Source organism: Microplitis mediator, chromosome 9, assembly GCF_029852145.1.
Source record: "Microplitis mediator isolate UGA2020A chromosome 9, iyMicMedi2.1, whole genome shotgun sequence".
Lineage (NCBI taxonomy): Eukaryota > Metazoa > Arthropoda > Insecta > Hymenoptera > Braconidae > Microplitis > Microplitis mediator.
In genome coordinates, this window is record NC_079977.1 from 20780801 (window position 1) to 20801391 (window position 20591).

The 20591-nt window shown below is 34.7% G+C and overlaps 1 protein-coding gene across 1 annotated transcript; it reads left to right on the plus strand.

Annotated features, from left to right (window-relative positions):
- The first annotated feature begins 411 nt into the window (after positions 1-411).
- On the plus strand, positions 412-20590 carry LOC130674666 (prominin-1-A). The gene is made up of 17 exons (XM_057480066.1): positions 412-530; positions 1681-2061; positions 3342-3397; positions 3651-3826; positions 6419-6606; positions 6691-6786; positions 12576-12781; positions 13638-13773; positions 15519-15692; positions 15771-15870; positions 15966-16163; positions 16925-17147; positions 17472-17771; positions 17839-17997; positions 18064-18188; positions 20308-20358; positions 20443-20590. Exons 1-17 carry the CDS (start codon positions 521-523, stop codon positions 20477-20479), a joined length of 2616 nt encoding a protein of 871 aa, XP_057336049.1. The 5' UTR covers positions 412-520; the 3' UTR covers positions 20480-20590.
- The last annotated feature ends 1 nt before the right edge of the window (position 20591 follows it).

A 20591-nucleotide genomic window follows, 5' to 3' on the forward strand; every position in this document is an offset into this window, starting at 1 on the left:
ATGGTTACTATATACATGGTAATGGTTACCATAATATTATAGTTACGTTTACCATAGTATAATGGGAACGATTACCATAATATTATGGTAATCATTACCATAATTCTTTCTCATGCGATATGGGAACTGTAACCATAATGATAAGAATTGTTCCCATACTTATGGAAACTCTTTCCAGAAAGTATGGGTCCATATCCCATAACTCCAAGTAATCATTACCATAATGGTATGGGATGATATTTCATAAAGGTACTAGGAACGGTTACCATAAGTTTCTCTCTGTATATTTATAACTAATTTAAACAGTATTTAACGATCAATAACCTATATACTATATATTATCTAAGTTTGATAGGTTTCACGAAACCTTTTCAAGTCGTACGAACATTACTCTAGTATTTTTTCTAGTCGCTTATTAACAGCCTGACCATAATGTCATATTTTATATATTTTATTTAATTTTTTTATTATCAAAAAAAATAATTTTTTTTTTAAGTAAAGAAAAAAAATTAATTTAATTATGTTAAAAGGTGTGAAACTTGTGTTAACTTTCAACATCTATGTGTTAAAATTTTATATTTATGTGTTGATACTTCCACTTGAAAAGAAATATTTAATTAAATTTTTTGGTGTTAATTTTTAAAAAATTTAACACTTATTTAAGTGTGTTAAATATTTAACACTCGAGTACATATAAAATAGTAAAAATGAATTTTAATACGAATTATATAAAAAAATTTGAATTTAAGAAAATAATTAACAAGTTACTGTTAATAATTCAACACTTTTGTGTTAACAAATTAATACCCGAGCTCATATTTAAATGTCGTATTAAAATTTAAACTCTTGTGTAAAGCCGTTAATACTGTTGTGTAAAAAATTTTACACTAACGTTGACAATTTAACACTGTCGTGTACGAAATTTAACACTCATACAAATACATAAATTGTTAAAAACAAATTTGTTATTCATGTCAAACAGGATCTATCGGTAAAAAATTTAACACTTATGTGTTAATAATTTAACACTTTTGTGTTAAAAATTCAATACCCGAGCTCATATTTAAATGTCGTATTAAAATTTAAACTCTTGTGTAAAACCGTTAATACTTTTGTGTAAAAAATTTTACACTCACGTTGACAATTTAACACTTTCGTGTACGAAATTTATCACTCATACAAATACATAAATTGTTAAAAACAAATTTGTTATTCATGTCAAACAGGATCTATCGGTAAAAAATTTAACACTTATGTGTTAATAATTTAACACTTTTGTGTTAACAATTCAATACCCGAGCTCATATTTAAATGTCGTATTAAAATTTAAACTCTTGTGTAAAACCGTTAATACTTTTGTGTTAAAAATTTTACATTCACGTTGACAATTTAACACTTTCATATACTATTTTTAACACTCATACAAATAAATAAAATTGTTAAAAAAAAAGTTTGTCATTCATGTCAAACAGAATCTATTAGTTAAAAAATTTAACACTCATATGTTAATAATTTAACACATTTTTATTAAGAATTTAACACTCATAAGTCCATATCATCACTAATTTGAAAGAAACTAAAAATCTGACAATTAAAAATTAACACTTAAGTATTAAAAAATTTAACACTTATGTGTTAACAATTTAACACTCATTTATTAAAATTCATTTTTTACTGCAGTGTTAATAATAGTTTTATACTATTTATCCTCCGTCAATGCTATGGATGATGAGAATTTAAACTCTGATTACATTTATCAAGATGATAATTACAATTATAATGTTAACACTTATAATTTAACAACAACTTTAAATCCACTTACTGCTCTGGAGCCCTCATTTATATTAAGTCCCACTGACAATGACAACATGACATCTGGAATGAATTCGCGTAAAATGGAACGTGATTGGGAAATAAACAAACAAATATTGCTATTTCCTAAAATACCAAAAAATCAAGATTTTCGAATGTCTGAGTTAATTAAACTAGATAATTATTCATTTTATTTTAATTTTTTACATACTTTTATTAAGTTCATTCAACCTTACGATATACCACCTGGTAAGAATCATTAATTATTTTTAATCATTAGCATAATTTATACAATGCAAACATATAAATAACTCGAAAAAAAATTATATATAAGAATATGTGATCATATATTATCATATTTGATTCACATATAATTCTAGATGATCATATGTGATCATATATGATGATCATATATGGCGCGATATTTGATTTTTTTGTGGGATTTTTTATTAATATTGTTTAGGCCTATAACTTGCGTCCTATTGATTTTAGGATAAAAGTCAAAGAGACTAAAGTTGTGGCAAATTTAATTTACTATTAATTTGGTCATTACAAAAATTACCGTAGGATCAATTGGTGATAAGTTATGAGCGATTTAAGAAGTATATATTGATGGTACTTTTGGAAAAAGTTCAAAAATTGGATGAGAATATATATGAATATAAATGGGGCCGTAAATCCCAAACTATTGAGTCTAGGGCAATTTTTATGAGGACTAAAGTTGTGGGAAATTTAATTTACTACAAAATTGCATTTCTCAAAATTACTCAAAAATAAATCGTTCGTAAGTTATGAGGTATTTAATAAAAAATTATCATTATTAATTTAAAGTAATTTTTTGAGAATATATATACATCTACATAGAGCCATAACTCATAAACTATTGAGTTTAGAGCTTAAAGTAATGAAACAAAAGTTGTAGAGAATAAAATTTACTACAAATTTATGTCTCACAAAAATGACCATAGAATCGATAGTTTAGTAGTTACAAGCCTTCTAATAAGTATATATACAGCCCGTATTTTTGGAAAAGTCCAAAAGTCATTTTTTATCATTTCAAAGGCTATAATTAAAAAACTATCAGTTTTAACATAAATTTTCTTAGGAATAAACTTGAAGCCTCTAAAATTTCCTTTCCAAAAACCACCAACTTTTTATAATTATCTCCAATATTTACTGAGAAAACAATTAATCAAATAAGTTAAATTTCAAAATTTTTTTGAGAATCTATATACATCTATATAGAGCCATAACTTATAAACTATCAAGTTTAGAGCTAAAAGTATATCAACAAAAGTTGTAGAGAATAAAATTTACTACAAATTCATCTCTTATAAAAATTGCCATAGGATTAATAGTTCAGAAGTTACAAGCCTCCTAATAAGTATATATACATCTCCTATTTTTGGAAATGTCCAATTATACTTTAACACGACTTCTATACATCATATCATAACAAATTACTAAATATATCATCTACAGTATGTTACTTGTACAAACAGGATAATAAAACAATTAATAAATTCCAGATTTACTAAAAGACATTCTGGAAAATCGCATAACGACGTCAAAACTAATAACTGAGGTGAGAATAAAATTAAGTTAATGAAATTAAATGAAACTACTATCACTCTTACTTAAATTCTGTCTGTGTGGGTGGGAGAAAATACTGGAGCAGCCACTGATGTTATTAGTAGTTTGTTAAACTAGTTGGGAAACGTGAATTCGCTTTACATTCATAGAAATAGAGATTGTTGTTAAATAGAGTAAGAGCAGATTGACTGAGATAAATGTATCTGTATATATATATTAGTTAAATTTATAATGTAACGTTCCAGTCATTGCATATGGAGGTCGGTTTACTCATCCTCGTAGGCGTTTGTTCTATTTTGGCTTGTGTCATTCCTGGCACAGAACTCTGGCTCGCTTGTCGTCCAATCAGAGAAGATTATAAGCCCTCACAATATCCTGGATTTCTAACTTTTGTACTCTATATATTTGCCTTTATACTTGGGTAAGTCGCCAACAATTTATACTTTATACACTTACTCTCTGTTTACTTTTATCAATACAGTATTTACTTTTTATCATATTATTTCAATTATTTTAACTCGACCAATATTATTTTATCCTCATTGCATTCATTTTTTTCATTATTTTTTTAAGGAACCAATAATCGTTTTCTTTAAAGAACGTTGAATTTAAATTACGGCTAAAGTATAAGAGTTACGGTAAAAATGTACTCAAGCTTTCTTGTAGGGAATTTAATTTCCTACAAAAAAGGTCTTTATAAATTTTACTGTAAATCTAATAGTTTAGTCGCTGTCAAGATTTATAGAGTTGACGACTTGATAATTTTGAATTAGTATTAAATTTATTTAAATTAAAACTTTAGTGACGCAATAAAAACATCGTACGAAATAAAAGCAACGATTTTGGATAATTCGAGATATCGATTACCAAAGATATCCCAATATTTATATTAAAAATCTTAGCTGACTTGTAAATTAACAACCAATCGTTTATTTTAAAAAAAAAACTTAAAAAAAACTCAACCTCCCGCAAATTAATTTTTAAAAATTATTATCCGTCACAAGATGGCAAAAAAATTAATTAAATATTTTTAAAAAGTCTTGTAAGCTCAAAATAAAATATATATATAATTATACATATAAAAATATATAAAAAACATAAATATCTCAATAAAACGAGGACTGAGACATAAAGAGAGCGTCGGATATTTTTTTAGCCCGGGCGTCTTCAGCCCTCAGGTCCATAACCGCCCGGAAGTCAGCGCATTAGTCGGACAAATAAAATCACTCAGTCTTAAATCAGTAATCAAATATAAAATAACAACAACACAGTGATCTTTAATTCCCGAAAACTGCCAACCGAACGGCCATGGCGCCCACGTCAGTAAAAATCCTTACGCTATTATCAAATAACAACCCTGGCGGATTTGAATCACGGTGAAAACATTGTGGAAGTGTAAACATCGTGGATCCACGGTGGGTATACGGTGAGATTGTGCTATATTACCACCGTGTATTCACCGTGATTACACGATGTAACCATCGTGGTCCCACTGTGTAACCGATTTTCTGGGTAATTAATGTAACGGGGCTGTTAGGCCCACCTCCGTTTGACAGGAGGCCGATACCTCGACCTTTTAGGCATACTCGCGCTGCGTGGTCCCTATTTATATAATCAACTCCACCATATATTATAAAAGCGAAATATGAACATAAGCTCACATTAGCTTACCCACTAGGCATGCATCGCATGTAGATGCTTCACCAACAACCATGAGTCCAACCTCATTTGGACCCAAACACTCCTCTCATCTCAGGAAATAGAGAGACTCTGGTCGAAGTGGGGCTTGGAATGGATCCCCCATGGTACCAGACTTCAGCTCTGGTCAACTGCTTGCATAGATTAGTGGTGGGATGCAAGTTCTCCCCATATCCTATGTAAAGGGCTTCTTCACTTGTATCTTTCGGGTTCTCAACAAGCAATTATCCGCTTGTTCGTCCCCTGCTAGGTTTTCTACTTTCCCCAAGCTAGTAACACACTAATTATTCAAGCCAAATCAAAGTTCAGAGCAGCTTGGGGGGGGGGGGGGGGATGATTTTCTGGGTAATTAATTAATGTAACGTGGACCTAAGTCCGCTTCCGCCGACCGGAAGCCGAGGCCTCGCCCTTTTGGGCATACTCGCGTTGCGTAATCCCATCTCTTCTACCCAGACGACACTCTCAGTCGAAACCAAGAGTGGACATTTACCGGGGGTATAATCAAAAATCCCCATTGCGTGTGGTATCTAACCACAGCCACCACGAGTCCTACCTCACTCGGCCCCTCACTCCTTCCATCCCAGGAAATAAAGAGACTCTGGCCGAACTGGGGCTTGGAACGGGGCCCCCATGGTACCAATTCCCTGTATTGGTCTACAGGCTGCAGATAAGTGGTGAGTTGCAGCATAACTCATTACCCTAAAAGGGTTTCTTCCACATTATCCCACTTGGATCGTAGGACGGCAACTAATAAAGATTGCCCTCTACCGTCATCCCCAAGTGATTATCATTTGCTAACTATAGCTTGTGATAGTATTCTGTACGGGCTTGTATACCTTAGAAATTTAAGACATTCAAAAGGGTAGGTCTCACCCGCGCAGTGGTACCTATTGGCTTCCTGCAACCACGGAGTTGCCACATGTTACAAGGTGCAAAACAAGTGGGCACCGCTAACGGTTGGAGTAATAGTCTCAGAACCCGCGAAGAGGGTGGTACTTGCTTGTTCTGACGCCCCCTAGAGGGCGCCAAAACCTCTTCTGAGGGATTTTCTGGGTACACCGTGGAACCACAGTGGCACATCTTGTAATCTCGGTGGTAAAATGGAACAAACCCACTATGTTTCCACCGTGGTTCTAAACCGCCAGGGAATACTTACTGTTAACTTTCCGTGTTCCTCATTACATTTTCCGTGACAGCTAGATTCCTTAACGGATCCGAATTACGGTATTCTGCAGTAAAATATTGTAATTTGCGGTCACTTATCATGATTCGGATCCGCTGGGGTTACTTACAACATATTTCATTATTTATATAGACTAGGTATCGCTTCATTGATATTATTCAACGAATTAATCAACATGGGAGTCGAAAAACTTCCCTTAGCAATAGACATGGCCATCGATGACTTGAATGACTATCATTCTGGTACGACTGTTCAGTTACGGAAGTGTCTCACCCGTAGTCTAGATGTCACTAGTGAAGCCATAATGGCTGACTTAGACAGTAAGCTAATTATAATAACAACAACAGTTAATAATCTTATTGTTTATTGATTACATTCTTTATTTAGACAATATATTATTACAGACATTGATGAGCTATTAGGAAAACCGGTTCAACTAGAACTATCTTATGAAACAGGATTAGAAGATAAGCTCGTACAATTACTTGAAGTTGCTAACGGTAAGTAATACATTTATTAAAAGTAAATAAACTAAGCAATGATTCATTTTTTAAGACATAATTTTCGTGATGTAATTTATCTGGATTAATGCGAGGATCCGATGGCACATTGTAAGGAACTTTTTATGATAATTTAGATGATTTCCAATAGAGTTTTCGAGGCTTAGAATTTTGGGACGGTGACACTAGATGCCTGGTTGATAGGTGATCAGGTTTTTAGGAACATGGAAGGAGCTTCGAAAAAAAGATACTCACGAATTTAAGAGCCACCGGTTAGGCACCACCCAGACTAGCAGATTGACGAGTCATTAGTAACCACCTCAAGATCCCTGCAGATTAAGGACATTATTGTTTATTTTGGTATCATTTTCATTCTTGCCACCGTCAGAGCTCTGCTGATTAGCGACATTGTTTTTTATTTGGGTTTCATTGTCATTCGTGCCACCTCCACCACTCTGACCATCGAGAACACCAACGCCTGCCAGGCCTCCATTCACGGCGTCAACGTCTGCTACGCTACCATGGGGACTATCTTTACCATCGTTGAGAGCATGAACGCCTACCATGGGATCAGGTTTATCCGCAGTGTCTTGAGAGTCTTTAGTATCTCCAGATTGATCCCCTGAATCCCCACTGTCAGAACTGTCTCCATGACCATCGCCTGCATCATCGCCGTCGACGGAGTTATCAGCAGCATCCTCTGAATCCTCGCTGTCAGGATCGTCTTCTTGGTCATCGTCTGTATCACCGCCGTTGGCGGAGTCTTCAGCTTGATGACCTGAATCCCCACTGTCAGAACTGTCTCCTTGGCTATCGCCTGCATCATCGCCGTCGGCGGAGTTATCAGCAGCATCCTCTGAATCCTCGCTGTCAGGATCGTCTTCTTGGCCATCGTCTGCATCACCGCCGTTGGCGGAGTCTCCAGCTTGATGACCTGAATCCCCACTGTCAGAACTGTCTCCTTGGCTATCGCCTGCATCATCGCCGTCGACAGAGTTGTCAGAAGCATTCTCTGATTCCTCGCTGTCAGGATCGTCTTGTTGGCCATCGTCTGCATCACCGCCGTTGGCGGAGTCTCCAGCTTGATGACCTGAATCCCCACTGTCAGAACTGTCTCCTTGGCTATCGCCTGCATCATCGCCGTCGACAGAGTCATCAGAAGCATCCTCTGAATCCTCGCTGTCAGGATCGTCTTCTTGGCCATCGTCTGCATCACCGCCGTTGGCGGAGTCTCCAGCTTGATGACCTGAATCCCCACTGTCAGAACTGTCTCCTTGGCTATCGCCTGCATCATCGCCGTCGACAGAGTCCTCAGAAGCATCCCCTGAATCCTCGCTGTCAGGATCGTCTCCTTGGCCATCGCCATCATCACCGCCGGCGACGGAGTCCCCAGAAGCATTAGAAGACCCGTTTTCTGACGCATTTTTTGTATCACTATCACTATCATCTCCACATTGAATATAGTTAGCAATCTCATCCAAGAAGTCAGCTATTAACCTTAGAAGACCATCTGACTGGCCACTATTGCAAAGACATTTGTCATCAGCTTGATCACTGCTGCCTCCTTGACTATTAGAACCAGCACTACTTTGACCACACGATCGGGCTGTAACTAGGACAACCGTCATAGCCATCACCAAAAATATTGCCAAACGCATCTTGGATTATTGTTTTTTATCAACGAAAAATGAATTCACTTAAATAATTATAATTAAAATAAAAAAAAATTAACTCAATATTAAATCGCAAGCAAGCTCTATCAGCTTTCAACTTAACGATCAGTCTGAATAACTGACGAAATCATCAAGTATTAATAACACTCCTTATCTCTGTAATGAACACACCTTTTAATTAATCTAAAAATATTTGCTGATAATTTAATTCGGCGACAGTAAGCACCAATGTCAGTGCAATGCCTGGAAAATTTCTTGCAATGATTTATTGGACTATTTATATCATTTACCTAAGGAAGTCGCAATTTCAAGGTCAATTTATATTTATCGTAATAAATCATTAAAAAAACCTGTCAAATTGTCATTTATTAATAAAACGGAATATTTATTACTTTCAAAGTTATTACAACAGTCTTTATCGTCAGTTTCAACAACACGATTGTTTATTAAGCTCAAAAAATATTTTTACTTACGGCAGTCAAGAAACGTGTATTTGGTTAAGAAGATAATTTAATTTTGACTCTCAACAAATTCAGGGACGACTTGCGCAAATGCCCAAATTGATTGACAGACTTGTTAACTGAACGTCAGTTCAGTGATAAGTATTGAATAAAAAAGTTTTTATAAGCATCTTAATACTTTGTTATTCAAAAATAAGGAAAAATAATAAAGAAGATGCGATTAGTTTCATTGTTGATTGCTGTCGTCTGCGTCTCCGCTCGATATCTTAACAGTGTCGGTACTAATGGAAATAATAGTGTTATTTTTCCGACTATTGTTGATAGTGTTATAGAAAAACCTACTATTGGAGATGAAGACTTTCCTGTTGTTTATAAAATGGAAGATGAAGAAGATGATGATGATTTCGACTTCTTTGATATTGATACGGATCAAGTGAGCTGCAGTGACCATAACTTCCCTGTTATCGATTAAGAAGCTGGAAGAGATCGAGAAGAAGACGGTAGTTACGAAGGAGGTTAATGATGGGAGATCTAGTAAGAGCAGCAAATACTTCTGGAACTGGTTGCTAATGCCGTAGAAGAAGCTATCGATCATGACAACGATAGTAGTGGTAGACCAATGATGGAAGATCTTGCAATGGCAGCAAGTCCTTCTAGAACCAGTTGATAATGCCGTAGAAGAAGCTATTAATCATGACAATGATGGCATTGGCAGACCAATGATGATGATCTAACATCAATGAAGGATGATCTAGCAATGACAGTGAACCCTTCTAGGACCAGTTGCTAACACCATAACAAAGATGGTATTGGCAGGACAGAAATGGTAGTGGCAGTCCATTAATGGACGATCTAAGATCAATGATGGAGGATCTAGCAATAACAGTGAACCCTTCTAGGACCAGTTGCTGATATCGTAGAAGAAGCTATCGTTCATGGCAAAAATGTTAGTGGCAGGCCAACGATGGAAGATCTATCAATGGCAGCGAATTCTACTAGAACCAGTTGCTAATGCCATAGAAGCATGGTAGTGACAGACCAATGATGAATGATCTAGCAATAAAAGCAAACCCTTCCTGGACCAGTTTTTAATACTGTAGAAGTAGCTATTGATCATGAGAGAGATTGTGGTAAGAGTTCAGTAATAGACAGCTTAAGATCAATGATGGAAGATTTAGCAATGACAGTAAATCCTTCTAGGACCAGTTGCTGATATCGTAGAAGATGCTATCGTTCATGGCAAAAATGTTAGTGGCGGGCCAACGATGGAAGATCTATCAATGGCATCAAATTCTACTAGAACCAGTTGCTAATGCCATAGAAGCATGGTAGTGGCAGGTCAACGATGGAAGATCTATCAATGACATCAAATTATACTAGAACCAGTTGCTAATGCCGTAGAAAAAGCTATTGATCATAGTAGAGATAGTCGTGATGGAAAAGACGCTCATAGCACCGGAAGAGTTTAAGCCCATAGTGAATTACTTCATAGGATTATACTGTCTACATTAATTATTATATTTTGTAGGCATACTTAATATTCTGTTTAACACAACAATATAAATAAAATAACCATAAGCTTGACAATATTATTATTTTATTCAATATATAGCATATTTCTATAATGAACAGAATTTAATTGTAGGTTATAATGCCATTGCTTAAAATATGACGCACACAGTAGCCTAATATTTAAAAATGGATTCTATTGATAAGGATCCATAGCTTCTTAAAAGGATTTCAAAATACAATTCCAGACATTCATAGCTTCCCATATGGATGTACCTCTTTGAGAATCCAGATATCATCAGTTTTCTCCTTCGGAATTCCAATACCCATAGATTCTTAAATGGATCCTTCATAGGAAAACATTCCCTTTGGGTATATCCATGTGCTCCCATGCAATTGTACACTTCCTTTCATGGATGCCCAGTAATACGTAGACGATGTACCAGACTACAATTAAAAACGTCTAATAAATAGTCATATTATATCAATTATTCTTAAAATATGTCGAAAGCCCTCCTAATTGTAGATACAAGTGTAATTATGCAAAGCATGTCTGGCTCAAAGTTTACGCATGCAATTATTAAATTCAAAAATCATGAGGAAAAAATTACAGAATAATTAACGCATTGCCATTAGTGTAATTAACGCGATTCCTCTTATCTACTTGTTCAATATAGATAATAAATTATGTAATAATAATCCCAACATCATATTTTTTTACTTTTAATCCAAGCGTTAATAAATCGATTCATTAAATCATTGCGATTGACTCCGTCATCTTGCTAGAACTGATTCCTCGAACTCTTCCTCCTTGCACAGCTGGTACCTAAACCAAATAAGGTCCTCACTTTCACGTCGACAGCACTCAAGGTCTGTTTAATCAAATGCAGGAGTGGACATTTCCAGAAATGTATTCAAATGAATTAAATCCATTAGCAAATGGGATTCAACCACAACCCAGTCCAAACCTCTTGAACCATCACCTTGAACAGGTTAGGGAATAAAGAGATTCTGGTTTGTGGGCTTGGAAGGCTTACTTGTGGCATCTGTTTGCTGCATTTGTCAACAGACTACTTGGAGAAATGGTAAGAAGCGGCATCGCTATGGATATTGGGCCATTACCTCGTCGCTGTCATGGTAGCTCCTTGCAGACACGGGGTCATCCACCTGATGACCAAGTTTCTGGTGCAGTATCCATTTGCGTATTTCTTTAGACTGAAGGCCTCTGTTCTTTCAATACCAACTCTAGATGGTCACCTGGGGCTAAGGGTTCTGGGCCTGAATGATCTCTAGTAAATAAGACAAGTGGGCGCCACTTTTAATTTATTCTGGAAAACTAGAATGGCAAAGCTTGAAGAGTAACTTAACAATCAGAGATGGAACAAGTGGATCATAGCTTATCTGCAACTCGAAGGTGTTGGGAAGAAACAGAGCCCTTTTTAGGGTAATAAGGTGAAGACGCATCAATTCTCGTGGATGGACCCGATGACTAATCCAGGAAATGATTTGTTCTTTGAACGTACCTCCGGGTAATGTCCAACCTTATTAGGCTAGGAATAGGGTGGAAGATAGGGATGGCTGCAACATGTCCATACCATTAATGGTGGATAAACTTTCTCTCAAAAGGGGGTGGGAATTGGAAGTGACCGGTTTGACTGGAAAACAACCAGTCATTGACTCCAGCGAGGTCGCCTAGAGAGCTAAGATCCAGGAATCCAACCATCGTCCAGAAGATCGATTGGTCGATCCATTGACTCGTTCAGAGTTTCCCAAGTTGTGTTTTATCTCAGTCCAATTGGTCCTAAATCTAGACCTATCACCAAAGCTAGTCGTAATTGATCAGGCAGGAAGCAGGTGTATAGGCTCAGGTCCCAAAGGGGAGGAGTGATACCTTACTATGTATCAAAATTAAAATTGAGCCAAGAATATTGAATTTAGCTAAAAATCGCTCATGACCTTTTTTGTAGCCCTTTTAATATCCTACGAATTTACAACTTATAAGTTTTTACCTAAAACCAATATTCGAAGCTCTAGAAGCTGTCAAATCCAGACAATTATTGAATTTTATAAAAAAGTAGTTTAAAAAATTAATTAATTGACTTCGATTAGTAATTACTAATTAGTAATAAAATTTTATGTTTACTAGCCAGCCAAGAAATAGGAACAAATGCAAATAGTTTAATTGAAAATGCTGAAAGAGCACGTGAGCTGTCTGTTGATTTAAGTCACGAGTTAAATAGCATCAAACGTGATTTAGAAAAAATAATAAGTAGTTGCACATCACCACAAGATCGATTATTATGCTCGACAATCAATACCAATGGTCTTATTATAAACTTTCAAATAAATAAGGTAATTAAATTTTTTTTTAATTACATCTTACGCTCATTACTTTTACAGCGACCGAGTACTTTTACTGCTCATTACTCGGAAACTGATTGTTGGAATTAAAATTTAATTAATTGATTTTTTTTAATCGATACCCAGAGTCCAGAGGTAAAAGAGCAAGTGATTGTTTTGCTTTTAATTAATCTTGAATAATTAATAATTAAAATTAATTAATATCCTCTCAAAAATTTCTTTTTTTAGTTTTTCATTTTTAATGCATGTTAATGAATTATTAAAAATATACTGATGACTTTGTATGATCATTCACCTCTTTTGGTATCGATGGAAAAAAAAATTTATCAAAATATATTAATTACAGCCTGAGTAATAAATAAAAGTAATTAGTGTCCTCCCGAAATTTGGTCATTTTTAACACTAATTTTAGTTTAGTAATTTTTTAGGGTTTTAATGAGTAATTAGAAGTAAATAGGAAATTTTGTATCGTTTTCCAGCTTCTTGGGTATCCATGGAAAAAAAAATTTATTAAATTTAATTAATTACAGGCTGAGTAATTAATTAAATAAAAATGATTTTTATAAATTGTCGAAATTATGACTTTTTTGTACTCTATACTAGTACTGTTATCATTATATATAAACTACAGGTGTAGTAATAAAGTATATTCTTTAATTAAACTTTTGTAAAAATCGATAATGAAACCTACGAAATAGAATCAGAGAAATTGGCAATCTTGTGGTGTTCGACACAGAAAAAAAATGTTCGATTGAAATAAATAAGAAACGAATGATCGGTTTTTCTTTTTTTCATTAAGTTAGACAATAATAATTGATCATTGCGGAATATATGTTTGATTTTTTAGATTCTAAGAGACGAGCGGCTGCTGAGACTGCGCAGCATCAATCGAGATAATTTGACCGAAGACGCTAGACGAGCACGTGGGGAATATTTGTATGTTCCTCATCATGTATCGAGGAGTACTTTGGATATACGGAATCGTAAATATTTATTTGGAAAATTTTTTAAATATAAAATTCATTGGAAACCTGAGAAATAAGACGCCATTTTGGCCAGCGGAAAATTTTTTAGTTTAATTTCAAATATTACTACCAGTGTCCCGTTTGGTATCAATGGCCCATTTTTTCCCAACGTCCCATTGGGCCGTAGCGTCGATTTTTTTCTAATATCCAAGCTTAGTCCTGACTCCTATTTGGTCCTACCTCAAATCCCAGTGGCCCATTTTAGTTCCTTGTCTCGTTTTGTTCCAAAGTCTCATTTCACCGTATCGTCCATTTTGACCAAATTTCTGAGTTTAAATCTGGGTTCCATTTTGTCCAGTGACCCATCCAACCCCAGTGCCCTGTATTACCGGAGTGTCGCATTGTGCACCAACTCTCTAAGTTGACCTGGTGTCCAATTTTGTATCAGTGTCTTATTCCGTCCCAGTCTCTCATTTTACCTCAATGTCTCAGTTTGATCCAGTGTTCCATTGTTACTCAGTATCCAATAATGTCCCAATGCCCTACGTTGGCCGCATGCTCCATCTTGTCCCAATGTTCGTTTATAACCCAATGCCCCATAGTATCCCAATGTCCCAGTTTGCCTGGTGCCCCGCTTTGTTCTAATGTTCCTTTATAATCCAGTGTCCATAATGTTCCAATGTCCCACTTCGTCCCAGTGTTCCATCATAATCTCGCACCCAATAATTTCCCAATGTCCCATTTCGTTCATGAATTCCATTCCGTCCCAGTGTCTCAGTTTGCCTCAATGTTTCTTCATAACCCAGAATCTTATAATGTCCTAATGTCCTACTTTGCCTGGTGGCCGGCTTTGTCCTAATGTTCCTTTATAATCCAGCTTCCAAAATGTGCATATGTCCCACTTCGTCCCAGTGTTCTATCATAACCTAGCACCCAATAATGTCCCATTTCGTTCATGAAGGCCATTCCGTCCCAGTGTCTAAGTTTGCCTCAATGTTCCTTCATAACGCAGTATCTTGTTATGTCCCAATGTCCCACTTTGCCTGGTGTTCCGCTTTATCTTAATGTTCCTTTATAATCCAGTGTCCATAATGTTCTAATGTCCTACTTCGTCCCAGTGTTCCATCATAACCTAGCACCCAATAATGTCCCATTTCGTTCATGAAGGCCATTCCGTCCCAGTGTCTAAGTTTGTCTCAATGATCCTTCATATCCCATTATCTTATAATGTTCCAATGTCCCACTTTGCCCGGAGTCCCACTTCGCCCGAGTGTTCTATCATAACCTAACGCCGAATAATGTCCCAATGTCCCACTTCGCCCGGTGTCCCACTTTGTCCCAATGTCTTATTTTTCCCCAGTATTCCATTTCAGCCCCATATCTTATACTGTCCCAGTGCCCCATTGTACCCTAGTGACTATTTTAGACCAATTTCCCTACATAAATATACAAACATAAACCAACGTTAACTCGACGCCTAAGGGCGTAAAAGATTTTCTTCATCGTTTATTTTCCTACTTTTTTTCTTCTTTCCTTCCAACCCCCAAGTATTATCTACACGTACATATTTGTATAAAGATATCAAGTTTTCTATATCGTTGAGAATTTTTATATTATATTTTATACATCCTCTATTTCATTTATATTTTCTTACATAAAAGCTTTTTGATGGATCAAAAGATATTAAATATAAATTAATATTATCATTATTATTATCAAAATTTTTTTCTCATTCATTTCTTATATAAATCCTCTGATTGCAGAAATAAGAAGAGAATTAGGCATCGCACGGGGCCGCCTTTTCGACGAAACCCGTAATTTAGAGTCAAGTAATTCCCACTTTAACAGAAAAATCGAAACAATTAAAAAATATATACATCATAATGTTATACATTATATACTAGATTTTGAAGAGACACGTTGGCTCATTGGAATCGGTACTTACTTACAATTAACTCTCATTAAATGTACAATTATAATAATTAAAAAAAGTAATTTTAATTTTTAATTTCCAGCCACGATAATTTTAGTATTTTTCGTATGGATTTTATTGATAACCGCGTTAATATGTCACTGTACATCGAGTGACAAAAAAAAACGTACTACGTTATTATGGTAATTGTTATAATAGGGTCAAAATTAGTCATGATTTTTTTTTCATTTAAAAAATTAATATCTTAGAAAATATTAAAAACAAGTTTATTTTTCAGTGGATCGTTTTTCAACTGCATTATTTCGATTATTTTGTGGGTGATTGTAGTAGCGATGATATTTATATCAACTCACACTGAGTTATTACTGTGCAGAAGTCTGGAAGGTGAAAAAAACTACAAAACACTTGAGACAATAATTGAATCGAAAAATTTATTGGGAAAACCGTTGGAAATTTCGCTTAAAGATTTTATTGAGTAAATATTTTATATTGATACTTTTCGAGATACATGACTTTACTACGCATGATCATATATGTAACCTTATATGATCATGTGTAACTATATGCATGGTCATATATGTGATTGTGTAGAGTACAGACCATACATGACCATATATATGACCTTATATGATCATATATGTCTCAATATGACCTTACACGATATTAAATGATCGTATACAGCCTTATGCAATCATATATTAGACCATATATGATCATGTGTAACTATATGCATGGTCATATATGTGATCATGTAGAGTACAGACCATACATGACCATATATATGACCTTATATGGTCATATATGTCTCAATATGACCTTACACGATATTAAAGGATCGTATATAGCCTTATGCAATCATATATTTGACCATATATGATCATGTGTAACTATATATATGGTCATATTTGTGATCATGTATGGTACAGACCATACATAACCATATATGTATGACTTTAGATGATCATACATGATCATATATGTCCTTATATGATCATATGTAACTATACATAACCATATTCATGATCATTTATGATATTGCATGGCTACATATGGCCTTATACGATCATATGTCATATATGCTTATTCATAACCATATATGACCTTAAATGATCATATGTGACTATTTGTTATCTTAAGAGACTATATATGGTCATGTATATGACCATATGTGGTCTTGTAGTGACTATGTATGGTACGATATAACTTTTATTAATAATTAATTACACTTCGTTTCAGAAAGTGTCAAGAGAATGAAGCAGTTTACCCAACATACCCACTGGACAAACAAAAAAACCTTGAAGAAATAACCGACTACTGGAAATGGTCAGAACTTACCAACGCCTTGTCGATGCTAAAAGTCGATTTAAAAGGTTTTAAAATACTGACCACCAGTTTTGAAGGAAAATTGGACAATCTTCTGTTCGCATGTGACGCCAATTTAACTAATTATCGTACCATAGTAATAACTATTATAACTACTTCCCAAATTCCCTCCCATGCTCCTAGTAAGAATTTTTTCTACCCCTCACACTAAAATAAAAATATCTCCGTAAATATCACTCGTATCGAAATCATTAAAGATACCTTTTCTTTAGCTCTGCAAATTTCCTACAAAAAAGTCTTAATCACTTTTTCTCTAAAGTCAAAAGCCAGCCCTGCTAAGGCGTTCCCGCATCAGCCGGACGATAGGCCATCAACACCTCCGCAGTTTCCTTTGACCATTCGGCCCTTATTGTTAAGAATAACCATGATATTAGTAATCAACGCCTTTTTCTATCATCAGGTACGAGGTTTAGTAATAAACCGCGACATAATAGCGCTGTCAGACCAAATATTCAATATCGCGCGTCAAATCAACGATCGGCGGACAGCCCGGGAATTGGAAACAGTCGGGACATCACTGCGGTCGCTGATGATCAAGAAAGTAAAGCCACTGACTCTGATGCAGGACACTCTCGTTGATCAGCTGATCACACTGGACATCCAATTGCGGCCGTACCAACGTAATTTAAATGAAACATTCCATCAATTGAAAGGCGTCCAGTACTACATCGATGTCCAGGGGGAATTTTTCGCCCAATTGGTTTGTATTGAACTTGAATCACCTTAATTTGTGACTAATCAGGATCAGTAACTGTTGGGACTTATAGAAAACGAAACAATATATCGACCGGTTGAATGATTATCTTGACCAATGGCGGAAGCATGTTCTGACTGAAATGAGATTCGGCGTCGCCAAGTGTCGGCCTGTTTGGAATATAGTCAATGGGTTCAAACTACTGATTTGTCAGCATATTTTAGGGCCACTTGTAAGTTGATTGGTTGGTTGATTATTGGATTGATAGCGGGAATATGTAAAAACTGAATTTTTCTAGGATGGATTTTGGTTTTTTATTTTTCTATGCATCGTGATTATGATGATAACGACGCCAATTGAACATATATTGGCGTGTGTTTATAAGAAGTTTAACAAAATACTGACTTTCACGCCGGCACGACGGTTAGTATGTAATTTAAAATTAGTTTTTATTGGTTTGGTTGAAAGTTGAAAGTCGTGAGATGTGAATCAGGATTGTCTTGTGGCGAAAGTTACGCAGAATCTTGATCCCGTAATTCTTGCGAGATTCTGTAACAACTAAACCGAAGATAGTTCAACCGCGACAGTTCAACCGTTCGACACTTCAACCGAATGACAGTTCAACCTTGCAGAATTTCAACTGAAAATAACCTGGACCCCTTCATTTAGGTGCCCTCTTATCAGGGATTATTTGTCGGTTGAAATGTCGCTAAGTTGAACTGTTGTTCGGTTGAAGTGTCCTCGGTCGAAGTGTCGTTCGGTTGAAGTGTTCTCGGTCGAAGTGCCGTACGGTTGAAGTGTCCTGGGTCGAAGTGTCGTACGGTTGAACTGCCTTCGATTTAACAGTCGCAGCACTTTCTTGCAATTTATCGTCACTGATTGTTTAAGGCCTTCCAGAGCGTGGTTTATTAGTTGAATTAAAATCTCCATTTGTGAATTTCCGAAACCATCCCCGACAATTGCTGTCATCAAAAACACTGTCAACATAATTGCACAAATTATTCTTTGAGCTTCAGCAGCACTGTTCCCTTGATAAAATTCGTATAGAACACAATGGCGGATATGCACATTACTTACTTCCATTTTCAAGTTAATAAAGAAATATATACATTGAAGATTAATATATTGAATGTGTGATGAATTTAAAGAGTGCAAACCCAGCTGCAGCTGTGCATATGCGTGTAGATAACTAACCTATAACTTGCTATTAGATAACTCCATCTTTGGAAAACGGGTAGGACTTTTTTGTACACCTAATATATTATCATTTATGAACACCTATGATCATATAGGCGTAGATATTGGCATTTAAAGACAAATGATCATTTATGAGTATATATGATCGTATACGATTATTTATGAGCATGTATAATAGGATATAATCATATAGATGCAGGTATGGGAATTTATAAACTTATATGATCATATATGATTACTTATGAGTATGTGTAATCGTATATGATCATATAGACACATATATGGGCATTTGTAGACATATATGACCATTTATGAGCACATATGATCATATATGATTACTTATGAGTAGATATGATCGTATATGATCATATAGACACACATATGGGCATTTATAGACATATACGACCATTTATGAGCACATATGATCATATATGATTACTTATGAGTAGATATGATCGTATATGATCATATAGACACACATATGGGCATTTATAGACATATATGATCATTTATGAGCACATATGATCATATATGATTACTTATAAATATATGTGATCGTATATGATCATATCGACACACATATGGGCATTTATAGACATATACGACCATTTATGAGCACATATGATCATATATGATTACTTATGAATATATGTGATCGTATATGATCATATAGACACACATATGGGCATTTATAGACATATATGACCATTTATGAGTATATATGATCGTATACGATTATTTATGAGTATGTATAATAGTATATAATCATATAGATGCAGGTATGGGAATTTATAGACATATATGGTCATATATGATTACTTATGAGTATATGTGATCGTATATGATCATATAGAGACACATATGGGCATTTATAGACATATATGACCATTTAGGAGCACATATAGTCATATATGATTACTTATGAGTATATGTGATCTTATATGATCATATAGACACACATATTGGCATTTATAGACATATATGACTATTTATGAGCACATATGATTGTATGGATCATTTATCGTTCGTACATAATTAAGTATGAGCATATCTGATATCATATATTGTTTACATATAACCAAGTATAATCATATATAAATGCTCATAAATGATATTTTTTCACATAATTATCTAATGCATCATCCGAAACTTAAAAAAAATTTTTTATTTGTTTTCCACAAGGAATTTTCTATAAAATAAAAAGCTCTCATTACTTTTCTCTACGCAATAAATTTACTGATTTCCACAAGCTTCCACAGCTTTAAATCTTTTTCTTTCCCTGTTTTTCTCTCTATCTCTCCCTGTTCTTTCTCTCGCACTTATTGCCATTTTCTTCTTTTTCTAGAGAAAGCACCGAAACTATTGTAATTGATCGCGCTAATTGGCGAACACCCGAGTAAGTAATTAACCAGATATCCATAACATTAATAATAATTAATTAATTAATTAATTAATAAATTTAATTTTCATTATTTACAAGCCCGCCACCACTTCCATCTCGACCTGACGACTGGTAACAAATAATTATTAATAATAAAATGTAAAGTGTTCATAAATTGTTTATATTTTAAAAAAAAATTATTACAGAATTAATAATATAAAATATATAAAAAATAATATTTAAAAAAA

Coding starts and splice junctions, on each gene's coding strand:
- LOC130674666 (XM_057480066.1), top strand. Junction 2,062..3,341: donor ACCTTACGATATACCACCTG/GTAAGAATCATT, acceptor AATAAATTCCAG/ATTTACTAAAAGACATTCTG. Junction 15,871..15,965: donor AAACGTACTACGTTATTATG/GTAATTGTTATA, acceptor TTTATTTTTCAG/TGGATCGTTTTTCAACTGCA.